The sequence below is a fragment of the Citrus sinensis genome, chromosome 3 (genome assembly GCF_022201045.2).
Source record: "Citrus sinensis cultivar Valencia sweet orange chromosome 3, DVS_A1.0, whole genome shotgun sequence".
NCBI lineage: Eukaryota > Viridiplantae > Streptophyta > Magnoliopsida > Sapindales > Rutaceae > Citrus > Citrus sinensis.
In genome coordinates, this window is record NC_068558.1 from 17,971,200 (window position 1) to 17,988,100 (window position 16,901).

The 16,901-nt window shown below is 34.2% G+C and overlaps 4 protein-coding genes across 4 annotated transcripts; all 4 read left to right on the top strand.

The window, feature by feature from the left end:
• The first annotated feature begins 6,338 nt into the window (after window positions 1-6,338).
• Window positions 6,339-7,430, top strand: LOC127900626 (uncharacterized). The gene is made up of 2 exons (XM_052435794.1): window positions 6,339-6,695; window positions 6,891-7,430. The coding sequence occupies exons 1-2, from the start codon at window positions 6,339-6,341 to the stop codon at window positions 7,428-7,430; spliced, it is 897 nt and encodes a 298-aa protein (XP_052291754.1).
• Window positions 7,431-9,293: 1,863 nt separating this feature from the next.
• Window positions 9,294-12,422, top strand: LOC112496208 (wall-associated receptor kinase-like 2). The gene is made up of 3 exons (XM_052438825.1): window positions 9,294-10,329; window positions 10,797-10,919; window positions 11,053-12,422. Exons 1-3 carry the CDS (start codon window positions 9,504-9,506, stop codon window positions 12,255-12,257), a joined length of 2,154 nt encoding a protein of 717 aa, XP_052294785.1. The 5' UTR covers window positions 9,294-9,503; the 3' UTR covers window positions 12,258-12,422.
• Window positions 12,423-13,794: 1,372 nt separating this feature from the next.
• On the top strand, window positions 13,795-14,785 carry LOC127901459 (wall-associated receptor kinase 3-like). Its single transcript, XM_052438827.1, has one exon. The coding sequence runs from the start codon at window positions 13,795-13,797 to the stop codon at window positions 14,671-14,673; it is 879 nt and encodes a 292-aa protein (XP_052294787.1). The 3' UTR covers window positions 14,674-14,785.
• On the top strand, window positions 14,502-16,454 carry LOC107174575 (putative wall-associated receptor kinase-like 11). The gene is made up of 3 exons (XM_052438826.1): window positions 14,502-14,650; window positions 14,839-15,006; window positions 15,215-16,454. The coding sequence occupies exons 2-3, from the start codon at window positions 14,970-14,972 to the stop codon at window positions 16,324-16,326; spliced, it is 1,149 nt and encodes a 382-aa protein (XP_052294786.1). The 5' UTR covers window positions 14,502-14,650; window positions 14,839-14,969; the 3' UTR covers window positions 16,327-16,454.
• The last annotated feature ends 447 nt before the right edge of the window (window positions 16,455-16,901 follow it).

Consider the following 16,901-nt stretch of genomic DNA (forward strand, 5'->3'; position numbering starts at 1 on the left):
CAGTTGACGATCTGTCATGGGCTGGTGTATGTTTCTTGGGAATCCCCTGATTTCTTGGAAGAGTAAGAAGCAAGATCGTGTTTCTAAATCTTCAACTGAATCTGAATACCGTACTATGTCTGCTGCTTGTTCAGAGATTGTTTGGCTTCGTGGACTTCTAGCCGAGCTTGGTTTCTCTCAATCTAATCCTACTCCAATCCTACTCCACTCCATGCTGATAACACTAGTGCTATTCAGATTTGTGTAAACTCGATTTTCCATGAGCGTACTAAGCATATTGAAGTGGATTGTCATTATATTCGCGAAGCTTTAGACACTCGTATTATTTCTCTTCCTCATATTTCCACTACTCTCCAGAGAGCCGATGTATTTACCAAGGCTATGACACGAAAGCGTCATCAATTTCTTGTGAGCAAATTGATGCTTCTTGATCGATCAGCATCAATTTTAGGGGGGATGACAGCATATATCAAGGCATAAATTATGTATCATAGCTATAGATATATTGTAATTAGGAGTATCTGTAATTTCCTTGTTTAGATAGATCTAATCACTAGAAATTAGCCTAGATTTGGTTGATGTAATAGCTGAAAATCAGCCTTGTAAATCTTTACAGTTTCTATATAATGAGAGGAACTCTCACAAGGAGAGATATTCAATCCAATTGATAAAAGGAATGCTCGATTATGTAAGAAAAGGAAAATAATTTATAGTTGCAATACACTCATCAATAGTCTCAGGAACCTCTGATGATTGAATTACAATTTTTTTAAATCCATTCCAGAATTCAAGCATACCTGTTCATGCAAGATACTCAATGCTCTGCATCCGAAACTTCATTGACCTTTGCATTTAAGGGATCATTAACTTTACAAGTCACAGAACCCAAATGGTCCACAATATTGACAGAGCGTTGATGGCATAATATTTCAATGTTTCCACCACTTTGCATAAATGTGAAGATGGTTTATTTTCTCAATAGAAAATTGAAATTATTAGCAGTAATTAGAGCAACTCACATTTGTTTTTTGTCATCATTGGTGTACCATAGTTCAAGATATTCAGCCTCTGAGTATAACATTGTTCTCAGTTTTTTCAAATCCTGAAAGTAAAGTCGCTTGAGTTAAAAAAAGACCAAAGTAAATATTTCCATAAGAATTAAAATCTATTGCAAATTGGTGCTTTTGTATTTCCATAAATGGCTATCTACCCCAAGGCTTGTTGAAAACTGAGTATAATTTGGAAATTGACACACGATCCACCGTTTGAATCATATAAACAAGTATCACATGATTAAACAAGAATTGGCTTTGAAGACATATGCCCCTATTTGCCAAAATCATTTTTTTTCACTTTTTCTTTTCTTAAAAGTGAATGCTGAGGTGGGTGCAACTTTTAGTAATAGCTATTAGTAGCAAAAACAAAGATTGCACACTGTAAAACAACTGCAATAGGGAAACTGGTATAGGCATCTAATCCAACAGATTAAAACAAAATAGAGAAACAGTAGTACCTTGAGACTATCAGAGAATAGCAAGCTCTGCTGTCTTTTCTTAAAAGTGATTGATTATGATGAAACATTCAGCCTTGTAATTAAGCCTGCTCTGGTTTGCTTTGTGTTTGACATTATTACAAGATGATATTTGCAACAACTTGATGTGAGCAATGCCTTTTTACATGGTTTTATTGATTCCACATATCCTACTCAGGTTTACAAACTTGAAAAGGCACTCCCCGGCCTTAAGCAAGCCCACGTTCTTGGAAGAACATTGAGCTTCAAAACTTTCTTCTATCGACGGGGATTTTTCACTTCACAATCAGATTCTTCTTTATGTATCTAATCTCATGCTGGTGTGCATGAGATTATCTTTGTAGGTAAATAAACTTTCATCTGTCGCCACAATGTAGGGGCATATTAGAGATACTCTCAAAGTCATGGTGTAATTGTACAATCTTTTTATCATTTGTATATTTGACTTTCATAACTTTAAACTACAATTGTGCACTTACTATAATTAACGAGCTTTAGTTGTGTATATATTGAAATCATATCAATAGAAACAGTAAGCTGCATTGTTATTTCCTTTCTCTATATTATTTATTGTATAAACCTAACAACTTTCAGCCTTTTTTTCCCAAATCTGACACTTTTTTTTTATAAATTTATTTACCCACACCTGTGTCGTTTTTCTCACATTTTCTTTTTATTTTCACTTATTTCGTTACCCAAGCCACACTTTCATAAACTTTGTCCCGGCCCCGCACTCTACTTTTGTTAGTTTTATCAAATGAGCAGCATTAGCATCACCATGTAATTATCTTTTCAAACCCCCTTCTGGTATATCAGGGAAGCCCAATAACAAATACATCTGCAAAATATCTACCAAAGATATTTCAACAAGCTGGTCGAGCACTGGACAGGGAATTCATCCACAATTTCTATTTGTATGAATTGACGACCTGTCCGGTGTCCCCTTGCCTACTCATCATACAACAAAAAATTGAAATTAGGCTATTTAGGATTAAAGATAAGACGGAATGGAAATATGGAATCGTTAATTGTTATACCCATGACCCATCTAATTTGCAAATGGTTCTTTCTCTTTCAATATTATTGTACGTATTTGCAAGGAAACCTCCTCTATCTTTGATAAGAAGCCACGTAAGTTAAAGAGGACACCTAAGCCTAACAACAAATATGAAAGAGTATGCTTGAGCATGAAACATGCATCATGTCGAAATAGCATGAGAGCAAGTTCAATCCGGTAAACCGATTTTTCTTAGCTTCATCTCTACCTCACAACCAGCCTACCGGTTCTCCAAAACCGGCAAGCCGTTTTCGCGTTATGGCTCTCAGGTTCACATCCGGCAAACCGGTTCTCCAAAACCGGCAAGCCGTTTTCGGCTTTCAACTCTCTGACCAAGAACCGGATTTCTGGGTTTTTTGTTTCCCAAGCGAACCGGCAAGCCGTTTGTGAAATTGTGACTTGCTGCCCATTAACCGGCAAGCCGGATTCGTGGTTTATGTTGTTGTTCATCTTCTTCCTCCTCCATTTGGCAAACCGTTTCTTGTTCTCTCACTAGAAGCCGTTTTCTCCTCTCTTGATTTCATTCCAAAATCCAAAATCCATCATTCTCATTCGTTTTCAATCCAAATTGATTCATATAAATTATCCACATCCATTCTTGTGTCTAAAATCATCTTTAAAATCTATTTTCATTATAAAACTCACAAGTAATCTTTTATACTTGTATTTGGACACACCAACATTTACTATTTTTTTTAATTATATGGATGTTTGCTATGATTTTGAATTATATAATTCGTCTCACTCTAAGGACTTAATTTTAGGAGATCCATCACAAGATGTAACTACTAGATCATCATTTAGAAATATATATAAACATTTGTAATAATGGATTTGATCACTTGTTCTTTAGCTCATTATGATGACTTTTCTTAATAGCTATGTTGATTTTGATGATCTTATATTGCAATTATACACTTATGTTTTGCTTAAGATTTGAGACAAAGAATATGCTTTGATAATTACATGTATTTGAGGAAGTTTGATCTTATGGGATCTATGATTGGTGAATGGATGCACTTTTTGTTCTTTATTGATGTATTGTCGAATATGCATTACTTGCTTTAAATAATATCGAAATGGGAGAAATACATATATTTCGAGAATTTTAAGCATATAATGGCATATGTTGATTTTAATGATCTATATATTGCTATTATGTCCTTATGCTTATGGATATTTTTTTTTTACTAATATGCTTGTATTGAGGTTTTGATAATTAATAGGGGGAGACAAATATGATATGTTTTTGGATAAAATCATTTTGGTTAAATTTTTTAATTGGCCATATATTTAGGGGGAGCATATAATATGATTTTGGATAATATGTATTTTGATTTTTTTTTATTGTCCAAAGGGGGAGACAAAATAATATATCATTTCAATATTGTCAAAAGGAGGACAATAATATGCACTTTGAATATTCTTTTGATGATTTTGATGATATGTGATTATGGTGAGTACTTGATGATTTTGAAATATGATGATGATAATTTATGAGTAATATTACTAAATTTGTATTTGAGGTGATGCTTGTTGTTAGGGGGAGATTTTGTCGAAATTTCTATTCGGACAACATGGGTAACAAATTTCCTACTCTTATTCTTTTCCTTTACGTTTTCTTTTTTATGATGAAGGGGGAGAAGAATACATGTTTTCAAATCTATAAAAAAAAAAATTGCTACTTTTGTCTTTGCCAATTAAGTTTTTCTTTTTGATGATGAGGGGGAGAAAAATCCATGTATTTAAATCATTAATTTAGCTAATTGGCAAATTGTAAAAGAAGATTATATTTAGGGGGAGCAATTTGTGGAATCATTCTTTAAATACATGAAATGTTTGTCATCATCAAAAAGGGGGAGATTGTTAACATATATGTTTTCATAATATTGATTTTGATGATAACAAACAAGATTAAGAATGATTAATCTTTTAAGCCTAAATTATTTAATATTCTTTTTAAATAAAATCATTTTTTTTACATTATAAAGGTTTTATATTTAATGGAAAAATGATTTCATGAAATTGATTGTTTTTATTCCTTTTAAATAAATCATTATTTTCACATTATAAATGTTTCATATTTAATGGAAAAATGATTTTATGAAATTGGTTGTTTTTCAAAGTTTATGGTTTAATTGAAAGAATTTTGAAAACTTTGAAATAAACAAGTATTGCTTGAAATTTTGGTAAAAGACTTATTTGAAAAGTATCATAGCATCTTTGGCAATATCATAATTTCAGAAAGTTTTGGGATAAACAAAGCATTATTTAGAAATTCTGAAATTGGACCTATTTGTAAAGTTTCATAACGTTTTGGGCCGTAGTACAGTTTTATAAAGTTTTGGGGTCAAACTGTAAATTTTGGGAAATATTTTACTGTAGCAGTTACTGTAGCAAGCGGCTTACCGGATACTGATAAACGGCAAGCCGGATACGGGGCAATAAGCACTAGAACGAAAACGGCTTACCGGATTCCTGAATCCGGCAAACCGGTTAGGCAAAATTTTGAATTTTGCCTTAGCGATAACATAAATCCGGCTTACTGGATTCCATAAAACGGCAAACCGGATAGCCCAAAATGTGAGTAACGGCTAGTTTTCGAGCTCAAGCTATAAGAACTCAAATCCAACTCATTTTGAGTCTCTCCAACAAGCAAAAACAAAAAGCACACGTGATATCTTGAGCTTAAAACTTGCAAAACACAAAATCATTGAATCATTCATTGTTCTTCATCTTTGAATATCTACTCATTGAGTGAGTTTCATTGTATCTTTCATTTCTTCAATTCATTTGTAAGAGTTTGAGTGTGTGAGACACTTGAGTGAAGAGATTGGGAGATAATCTCTTTGTTGTAAAGGTTTATTGACACCTCGAAGTCAATTGTAATCGTTGAAGCCTTGGAAAGGCTTGGATAGTGAAATCCTCAACCTTGGATCGCTTGGAAAGGTGGACGTAGGCGGGGATTGCCGAACCACGTAAAAATTCGTGTGTTTGTTTCTCTTCTCCCTTACTCTTTAATTATTGTGCTATTATTGAACTTATTATTTTCAATTGTTGTTAAGACATTAGATTGCTTGTTGTGTGGATTTGCTTGGTTAATTTTTAAATTTTCAATTCACCTCCCTCTTGGGTTGCACACTTATATTTCAATTTTAGCACTTAACTTTAACAAATCTTTATTAACCATTCAAATATTAACTAGATCCATATAAATTTCAAAGGAAATTTGGTCTTGCTCCCAAGTTCCTATAAAATAAAATAAAAAAGCCATACGGCTTATGTCTGGCCTTTTTTTTTTTTGGCTATGTTTCTGAAGGAGTGAAGGGGTAGAAAGAGAGAGAGAGAGAGAGAGAGGAGGAGGAGGAGGAGCTTGTGAAAAAAGCGAGTAAAAAAGTGTTATAAAAAAGTTTGCTTAAAGAGACAGGAGTGACGACTTGTTGTAATGCTGTTGCTGCATGTCTGGGCTTATATTGCGTGTTGACTATGATAAGTATAGATATATTAATTGTTGTATCACTAGGGAATAATTAAGATAAAGATTTCTAGCACTTTAATATTCAAGATTAAAGATGATTAAGGCAAAAGAGGTTTATGTGGTACTCTGTGATTTGTTTATCTGTCAATTTAAATATGAAATATTTTGTTAATATTTTTAGTTAAGAATTATGGTAATGATTTAATATGCAGCTCATAATTTTACAGTTTAAATTATATATCAAAAAATATAATCAAATTCAACATATAGGAATGGAGGAGGATGGAGGTGCAAGCCACACCATTGGAAACAAGGTAGGTACAAGGCGAGCATGGACATATGTCGAAGAAGAAGCACTGTTGGAAGCACTAGATGCAGTGGTTGTAAGCGGTGGTCGTGCTGATAATGGATTCAAATCTGGTACATTTATACATCTTGAAAAGGTAATAAATCAAAAGTTACCAAATTGTGGTTTGAAGGCTTCTCCTCATATTGACTCCAAGATTAGGAAATGGAAGAAACAATATGGGTTGATGTTTGATATGTTGAACACGAGCGGTTTTGGATGGAATGATGTAAAAAAATGTGTAGAGGTTGATAGTGATGAAGTTTGGAATTCATATGTGCAAGTTAGAGAAATTTTTAAAAGTTTTGAATTTATTTACTCTCATTTGCGAGTTTTTGAAATTTTCTTTTTGGAGATTGATAGTCATTTAGCAATTGTTATGTCCAAGTTTATTAAATTTTTTACTATTTATTATATTGACCTTTATTATTTTTTATTATGTACTGTATCTAACTACATTTTGATTAAATATTTGTAGTCTCATAATGCTGTAAGAAACTGGAGAGGCAAGCCATTCCCACTTTATAAAAGATTGGCAAACATATTTGGAAAGGATCGTGCTACTGGACATGGAGCTCAAACTCCCGCTGACATGGAAGACGAAGCAAATCAAGAAGAAATTCGCGATGATGATAATGAAATGGATGATGGATGTTCTTCAATATCGGCTACACCACCTTCAAGTTCTCAACACACTGCTCGAGCTCACTCACAACCACCAAGTAGGAAGAGATCTAGATCAGAGGGTGACTTGCAGGCTGGCATTGATAAGATTGCTAATCTTATCAGCCAATCATTTGAAAACATGAATACAATAGCTCAACGCATGTTCGATAACAAAGAAGATCGTTTTGACATTTCTGATGAACTTGCAACTATGAGACTTTCTGTTGAAGAAGAACTTCTAGCCTTAGAGCTAATTCTAAAAGAACCCCATAATATTTCAGTTTTCAAGTCCTCGAGAGGTGAGCGTAAGGTAACATTTGTTCATATGCTCTTGTATAGAGCACAAGGTTGATATGTTGCTTAAAATGGTTGTGATGTTTTAAAGCCAATAATTTTTTGGTATAGAAAATATGTCCGTACTAAACACAACCCCATATTTTGGTATAGTTATAGCATGTGGGTGCAGGTGTGTACTTCACACAACCTGATATTTTGGTATAGTAATGTTGTAATATTGTATTATTAATTTCAACAAATTTTTGTAAACTTTTGAATGATTATATTAAGGTTGAAAATTCCCCTATGAAGGAAAATCATATGCTTTATTTGTGTAATTTGATTAGAATTATTATTTTTGATTAATTTTCACAGGAAATGTGTAAAAAAATTATGTGTCGAAATTTTTTGAAACTTATAGTTACATAAATCTCGAAACAAATATAAAAATATTAAATTTGTATATGAGTATTTTCTTTATATATATATATATATATATATATATCCTTTTTAGCATTAAAAAATTATTCCATATTCCAAGGATTATAATACTTAATATAACAAGGTTAGTTATTTACTTAAATCATTTACTTTTAACAAACATTAAAACAATCCAGTACATGTTATATGCCAAACACAGGATAATTGATAATAATACAATACAGCTCAGCACCAAACCCTGTATAATTTAAACAACAGGTCAATTTAATACATACCATTCTAAAATAATACAGTCCAATACAATATAATACAGTCCAGTGCGGTGCACCAAACACACCCTTAGAACTATTAATAAGCTCCAGTGAGGAATAAAGAATTAGGCAGAAAATTATTCAAACTCTTTGTCTTGTGGTTGTTGTTCTCATCCAAAGAAGAACATTTTAATTTTATTGATCGATTGTAGCTAGCTACTGACTGGGACCGCATCAATCTTTCTTGCAATTAAGCCTTTTGCGTATTCAATTGCTGTCAACTGTTTTTGAACGTGTAGAAGAAAACAACTTGAAGACTTGAGAGAGGGCCAGCGTTAATTCAAAGTCAAGACCAACTTATTAGCTTGCAGGACTCCTGATGGTGAGAAAAAAGAGGGTTGACAGATGCTGGGTATAAGGTCTATAAAACTTTAATTATTTCATAAAATTGTTTTATTTTTTATTCCTTATCACGTTGGGGATTGGCCCCCAATGGCCCATTTTATTTTCATGTTTATGTAGGTCAGTAATGTTATTGGAAATCAACTATTGCCTCTTTTTTTCTCACTTATTGAGGACTATGGAGAATTAAACAAAACTGACCTAAAAAATATATAATGAATATTTATTATCAGATTTCAGACAAAATTAATTTTTGAACCGATTGAAACTTCCAAAAACTCAAATTTCGAATTTGTTATATAAATATAATCTACTTTAAGTATCATTATCAAATCCTCCTCTATAGCACATGAGCAAATTTGCAACCTTTCTAGCTTAAAATCTAGGTTTCAAATCTTGGCAGCGGAGTTAATTTTTGTTATTTTTTAAGCCACAGTTAATTTTTGTTATATAATTTAGATCATAGATAATTTTAAAAATATAACGAGTAATTGTGTAATTCAATCAAATCTTAGAGACTAAAGGAATATTTACCAAAGATTAAAATATATATATATATTTTAAAGCTACATTTTGTTTCATCCAAATGAAGCTACTCAATCTATATTTTATTCCAATAAGACTATGGCTTCATTTCATGTCTTAATTAAATTATATAATGATGAAATATTATATTCTGAACTTAACTGAATCCAATATCATTTCACCAATCCGTCATATGAGATGAAGGGAAAAAAATCTGTTGAAATTAATTTTAAATTAAAGTTGAGGAATGGTGATATGATACATACACATACATGACTCTGAATTTATTAAATTGAAGATCTACTCATCGTCTTGTCGATGTGACCAAATACTGGAATGTGATAATGGTCTTTGGACTTTGGAGAAGACTTGAGAGGGCCCAGAGTAATTAAAAGTCAAGATTGGCAATCTGAAATTAATCTCTGGCTTTAAGATGCAGGACTCTCTTGTCGGTGGGAAAAGTTTCTGAATTAATATAGGAGCTAATACATGCACTTTCCGAACTAAAGAAAACTGAGTTTAAGCGGCGAATGGCTGTGCATCTTTGTCTGGTGTTGTTGCAGATTATTGTTTTGCATCTCAGGCCGATCAAAGCCTCAGAAAGATTCCCCTGTCCAACTGAATGTGGAAATGTCAGCATCAGCTACCCCTTCGGAATCGGAGAAGGGTGCTACTTTGACAAGGGTTACGAAGTTATCTGCGATCACTCTTCTGGCTCTCCCAAATCTTTTCTTCCTGGCGTCAACAGGCTAGAATTATTGGATACTCTTTCTTATGATTCAAGGCCCGCGGTTAGAGTCAACGTTCCTACAATTTCTTTAAACAGCAGTAGTAAGCGAACAAGCAATATTCTTAAAAGCGTCAACTTATCAGGTACCCCTTTCGCCTTTTCGTCTGACAATAAATTCGCTGCCATAGGCTGCAACATGAGATATCACCAAGGGAACGATTCATCTTTGTTTGATGGGTGTCTGTCGATTTGTACTTGTGATCCTACACTCTACCCTGCTTGCTATGATTTCCTATGCCCCCTTCCTCGAAATATTACTCATCTTTTGAATGTAAATACATCATACTTGTTTTCTCAAAGTATTCCTCAAAAATGTCAGTCTGTTTTCCTGGTTGATGAACATTGGGTCAACAGCAAGTACCTTGAAGATCCTCTTGACTTGGAAGATCAACGAGAAGTTCCTGCAGTGTTGAAGTGGGGAGAAAAGATAGGCAGTTGTTTTGAAGGGAATAACTCATATTCTATTTTTTGTAATTCGGATAAAAAAGGTTGTTTAACACAATTAAGCTCAGGCCATTTTTGTCTTTGCTCTTCTGGCTACGACCTAGAGAAAGGATACTGCTCAGGTACAGATTGGATTATGAGTTAAAGAGTAATTTTATTTTTTTCAAAGAAAATATCCGGACGACAAGAAGAAAAGGGAAAATTCTTGGTGCTCCACGAGCATTATGAATAGATGCTATTTCCGTATAAATATTAGCAATAAGCGTGAATGAGAAACGGAAAATGCTATTGGAGCACCTAGACTTTACTAGCAAGAGTTAAATGTCAAATGATGTAACATTCCTCTGTTGGATGGTAAGATGATCAGAAAAGTGTTGTAAAATTTATCATCCAATAGATGATTGAAATTATTGATTTTTAAAATATCCATCGGATTACTTGCAAATGAGTAAAGTCTTCCAATTACTGTAACTGTCTATGTAAACAGAAAATTAAAGACAAAAATGGTGGAGTTTTTTTTAGTTGTAGCCATGATTTAGTTTGATCTTCTCTTTGATTTATTTATTTTTATTCATTATTTTCTGGGCAGGCGACTTGATCTGTAATATCTCGAGCGGCTACAATTGCTCCAATTGTCCTGACGGTTATAATCGTCTCTCATATGGTTGCATTAAAGTTTTCAACAAATCTCGGGTTAAATTCATTGTTATAGGTATGCATATCGATCCTTTATTTTACATCATAACAAATTAATAATGTTTTTTAACATATATTTCAAATGAAAATACTAAGTGTTCATTCGTTCATTTGATGATATCTTTCATTATTGTCCTCGAGAGCCGCAGGCTGCGGTGGTGGGCTTGCGTTATTCTTTCTACTCATTGGAATATGGTGGTTGTACAAGTTTGTAAAAAGAAGAAGGGAAATCAAGTTTAAGCGTAAGTTCTTTAAAAAAAATGGTGGTTTATTATTGCAACAAGAATTGTCTTCCAATGAAGGTAATATTGAGAAAATGAAGTTATTTACTTCAAAAGATTTGGAGAAGGCCACCGACAACTACAATGCCAATCGAATCCTTGGTCAAGGAGGCCAAGGCATTGTATACAAAGGAATGTTAGCAGATGGAGGTATTGTGGCTGTAAAAAAATCTAAAATATTGGATGAGAGTAATCTCGAGCAATTCATCAATGAGGTAGTAATTTTGTCTCAAATTAATCACAGAAATGTTGTTAAGTTGTTGGGATGTTGCTTGGAGACAGAAGTTCCTCTTTTGGTGTATGAATTTATTCCAAATGGAAGCCTCGATCAATACATACACTACCAATCTGAAGAGTTTCCAATCACATGGGAAATGCGTTTACGCATTGCTGTTGAAGTTTCAGGTGCTCTATCTTATCTGCATTCAGCAGCATCTATTCCTATTTATCATCGAGACATCAAGTCTGCAAACATACTTTTGGACGATAAATATCAAGCTAAAGTTTCAGATTTTGGGGCTTCTAGATCTATCACAATTGATCAAACTCACTTGACCACTCAAGTACAAGGAAGTTTTGGATATCTAGATCCAGAATACTTTCGGTCAAGTCATTTTACTGAGAAAAGTGATGTTTATAGTTTTGGAGTAGTTCTTGTTGAGCTTCTAACTGGACAAAAACCTATCCGTTTAACTGAAGCTGAAGAAGATAAAAGTTTAGCAAGATATTTTATCCAAGCAATGAAAGAGAACTGTCTATTTGAAGTCCTTGATGATCGAGTTCTCAAGGAAGCTGAGAAAGTAGAAATTATTACTGTTGCTACACTCGCAAAAAGATGCTTGAACTTGAATGGGAAGAAAAGACCTACGATGAAAGAAGTGGCATTTGAATTACGGGGTATAAGAGAATCAATTGGAACTTCCATTTTGCAGCAAAATTGTGAAAAGACTGATTTTGTGGATGGTGACATTACTGGACATGATTTCGAAAGGGATTCATCTTCTAGTGGGTCAACTTTAAATAGTGTCTCAGTTTCTGTGGATGCCGACCCTTTAATTTCAAACAAATGGTGACAAAGAGAAGAATGGCCTTGAAACTGTTTGTATTTCATAAATAAGATTGTTAAGACTTTTCCGATATTTTCATTCTCTTGCATCGTTACAGTTTCTTTGGGCACCATCATTTGTAATTAAACACTTCCAAGTCATTTCAAACAAATTTTCCACTATTTCATTGAATGCGCTGCATCTTCCCCCCCCCCCCCCCCACACCAAAAAAAGGGGATGCGGCGCAAATGGAGGAGATGAAGGAAAAATCTGTTGAAATTAATTTCGTAGTTGAAGTTTATAAATGCAAGATGATATGATCTCTCAGTCTATTAAATACTGATGTGCAAGAACTTTAGCACTATGTGACCTAATATCTCAAGTAAATAGCAGAGAACAACTTGAGCACTTAAGAGGGCCAACGTTAAATAAACTCCAGAGTGGCATGTTGTAATTGTTGGCTTATTGTTATGCAGAACTTTCCCGGTAGTGAAATAAAATCGAGAGGAAGATGGGAGGAAATAAAGATCAATGCGCTTTCTTGTATTTCATGGGTTAAAAATCTTTTTATCTGATTACAAACTGATAGATAAAATACCCTTATATCATTTGTGATTGAATCTCTTAGGTCAAATATATAAAGTTAGAACAATCCTCAACTCATTAGTTAGATTTTGAGTATGGCTTAAACCCATGAACTTTTATATTTTACTAGAGATAAACTCACCCACGATTATGCCCGCACTACCTCCCACAGTACCTTACCACTAGACGCCCTTCACATGGAGGCTTGGGTACCACTTGAAAAGTCATTTGAAAGAAAAGTCTGTTTAAAATTACGTTCCAATTCTGTATTTTCAACTCTCCAAATTATAAATTGATATTCAACTCTTATGTTATAAAAAAAGTAATGCTAGAGCATTCCAACTTGAGTACCAATGGATGTGGCATTCATTCAGGGGATTGTAGAATATTTATTTTATCAGCTATAAAATTTATTATTCAATAGATAAATGATATATGATAGTTGGGACTCAAATTGGGACTTAATTGGTGGGACACAATCATGATTGGTTAAAAAAGATATACAGAGATAACCATCGTAAGAGGTAAATCAAAAACTCTTTCTTTCTCTCTGCTAAGACCCTTTCTGCCACCAGCTGAAATTCAAACACTAGTTTTGATCCATCAACGTGCCTGAATTACACAGCCACCACATTTTCAAACATCTAAACTCTCAAATCTATTTTTCAACTCCGTTTTTCCAACCACTGCAGTCTCGAACCAACCGGAACTCCACGCTGCTACTTGTAGCTGCCACGTCGCCAATTTCCCATCACCACAGCAAAACAATAAAATAAAATAAAAAATATATATATATACACGGAGGAGAGAACAACTTGTAGACTTGAGAGGGCCAGGGTTAATTAAAAGTCAAGTTGACTTGCAGGACTTTCATTGTATTGGGATAAAAGCTAAAAGGAACCTAGAAGGAATTTAATTAAAGATCAACGCATGCAATTGCTCTGTTAAATCTTCATTCTTCCAAGTAAAAATATTGAGAATGGTTGTTCATCATTATCTGGTGTTGCTGCAATTGATGATTTTGCTAGTATGGCCAATCAAAGCATCAAAAGATTTATGCCAATATGATTGTGGCAATGTCACTATCAGTTACCCCTTCGGAATCGGAGACGGTTGCTACTTTGATAACAGTTTTGAAGTATTCTGCGATTACTCCTCTGGCTCCCCAAAAGCTTTTCTTGCGAGCATCAACAACCTGCAAGTATTGGACAGTCATGTTTATACTGTTTATGATTCATCTACTTCTTTTTATGTATACATGATTAGGGTATACATTCCTGTAATTTCTTTGAAGATCAGTAACCTGACAAGCAGTGATAAAGGGGTCAGTCTATCAGGTAGCCCTTTTACATTTTCCCGGTCGCGCAATAGATTCACTGCCATAGGTTGCAACAACTATTCTACGATTATTAAGCGACAGAATGATTCATCCGTTTTTGGTGGGTGCCTTTCGATTATCACTTGTGATCCTGCTCTTAACCCTGGTTGCTACGATTTCCTATGCGCCTTTCCTCAAAATATTACTGAGGTTTTCAATGCACAAATATCTAATTTTTATTCTAAAAGTATTCCTCAGGAATGTCACTCTGTTTCCATTGTTGAAGATTATTGGATCACCTCCGGGTACCTGAAGAATCCTCACGTTTTGAAAGATCATGAACAAGTTCCTGCACTGTTGGAGTGGCTTGAGTATAAAGGATATTGTTATGAAGAATATAATTCGAAAACTACTTGTAACAAGGACAATAGATGTTTAATACAATTAAGCTCAGGCTACCTTTGCATTTGCTTTAGGGAAACAAGCTTTGACCGACACCACCATGGATATTGCTCAGGTACAATTTCGAATACTAATTAAATTAATTTCATATATGAAGTGAATACTACATTTCCTTGAACCAACTACGTATCTAACACAAAATTAGTGAAAGTAATTGCAGAATTCGCATATGTAAAAAAGGAAAGATTTATATATAGCCATAATTTATTTTGATATTCTATTTCATCTTTTGGGTTTGTTTAGGTTTCTTGTTCTATAATATCACAAGCCCCTACAATTACTCCTCAGGATGTCCCAAAGGTTACTTTTCAGATCCCAACTCAAGTATCTGCGCCCAAAATCGTAGGACAAGTTGATATGAACTTCTTCAAATTATGCACAAAAATTCTCATGTCAAATTCATTATTATAGGTATGTATTGGAATTTGCAGATTTTGTCGACAGAATTAACTGATTTTTAATTACCGTATATATATGGGCTCACAAACGCAAAAACGTTCTGCACCTGAAATTTGCAATAGCATATACATTTATGATCTCCTACTCTTAACAGACTAAACAGTTCCTTGCCATAAATCGCCGAACGCGTATTAAATATTCTTGTCCTGGAGCGTTGCAGGTTGCAATAGTGGGCTTGGAATGTTGTTCCTACTAATCGGAATATGGTGGTTGTGCAAGTTCGTTAAAAGAAGAAGAGTAATCAAGCACAAACAGAAGTTCTTTAAAAGAAATGGTGGTTTATTATTGCAACAACAATCGTCATCAAATGAAGGTAATACCGAGAAAACAAAATTGTTTACTTCAATGGAATTGGAAATGGCTACTGACAACTTCAATACCAATCGAATCCTTGGTCAAGGAGGCCAAGGCACAGTGTACAAGGGAATGTTGACAGATGGAAGAATTGCGGCTGTGAAAAAATCCAAATTAGTGGATGAGAGTAATATTGAGCAATTCATCAATGAGGTGGTAATTTTAACTCAAATTAACCACAGAAATGTTGTTAAATTGTTCGGGTGCTGCTTGGAGACAGAGGTTCCTCTTTTGGTGTATGAATTTATTCCAAATGGAACTCTCTATCAATATATACATGACCAAACTGAGGAGTTCTCAATCACATGGGAAATGCGTTTACGCATTGCTGTAGAAGTTTCAAGTGCTCTATCCTATTTGCATTCAACTACTTCTATTCCAATTTATCATCGAGACATCAAGTCTGCAAATATACTTTTGGATGATAAATTTCGAGCAAAAGTTTCGGACTTTGGGGCTTCTAGATCCGTCACGATTGATCAAACTCACTTGACCACACGAGTACAAGGAACTTTTGGATATCTAGATCCAGAGTACTTTGGGTCAAGTCAATTTACAGAGAAAAGTGATGTTTATAGTTTTGGAGTTGTCCTTGTTGAGCTTTTAACTGGACAAAAACCTATCCTTTCAACCGACACGGAAGAAGATAAAAGTTTAGCAGGGTATTTTCTCCGAGCAATGAAAGAGAACCATTTGTTTGATGTGCTTGATGCTCAAGTTCTTAAGGAAGCCAAGGAAGAAGAGATTATTACCGTTGCTATGCTTGCAAAAAGATGCTTGAACTTGAATGGGAGGAAGAGACCTACTATGAAAGAAGTAACATTTGAATTAGGGGGGATTAGAGCTCAAAAGTGTGAAGACATTCATCTTGTGGATGGCAATTTTGAAACTGGTTCATCTTCAACTGGAGCATTTTAAATGCTGTTGCTTTTTCTGTAGATGCTAATCCTTTGCTTTCAAACAAGTGGTGATTAAAGGGAAGAATTTTCCTTTAAAATCTAAGTATTTCATTTCATAAATAAATTAAGCTGTGGATTTTTGCATTATGCTTCTCTTATGGTTAAAATTTTTCATCTCTAGAATAAAATATACAGAGTTTGATGTTCGGTTTGTAAGCGGAGAAATAAATTTATAAGGTAGATTCCAACAAAGCATCTGTGGCAAACATATTTAAATATCTAAGAAGCAAGCTTCTAATGCTACCAATATTTAGGGGCCCTGTGCTTGAAGAAACAGAACTTTGAAGCTGACAGAGTGAGGCATCTCAGCATCTGAATCTGCATACAAGTGGAACAGGAGATGCCGACATGACATCCTACGTGGAACTTATGTGACACATACAATGAATCCAGTTCGTTCCTAATTCATACGCTTACATTGTAACCCCGTTCTGTGTGTTTCGAGTACCATTGGCGAACCATCACTTCGTGCCTTTGTATTGCTAATAGTACCTTTGCCTTGATTGATTTTGCTGACAATATATAGGTTGTGTT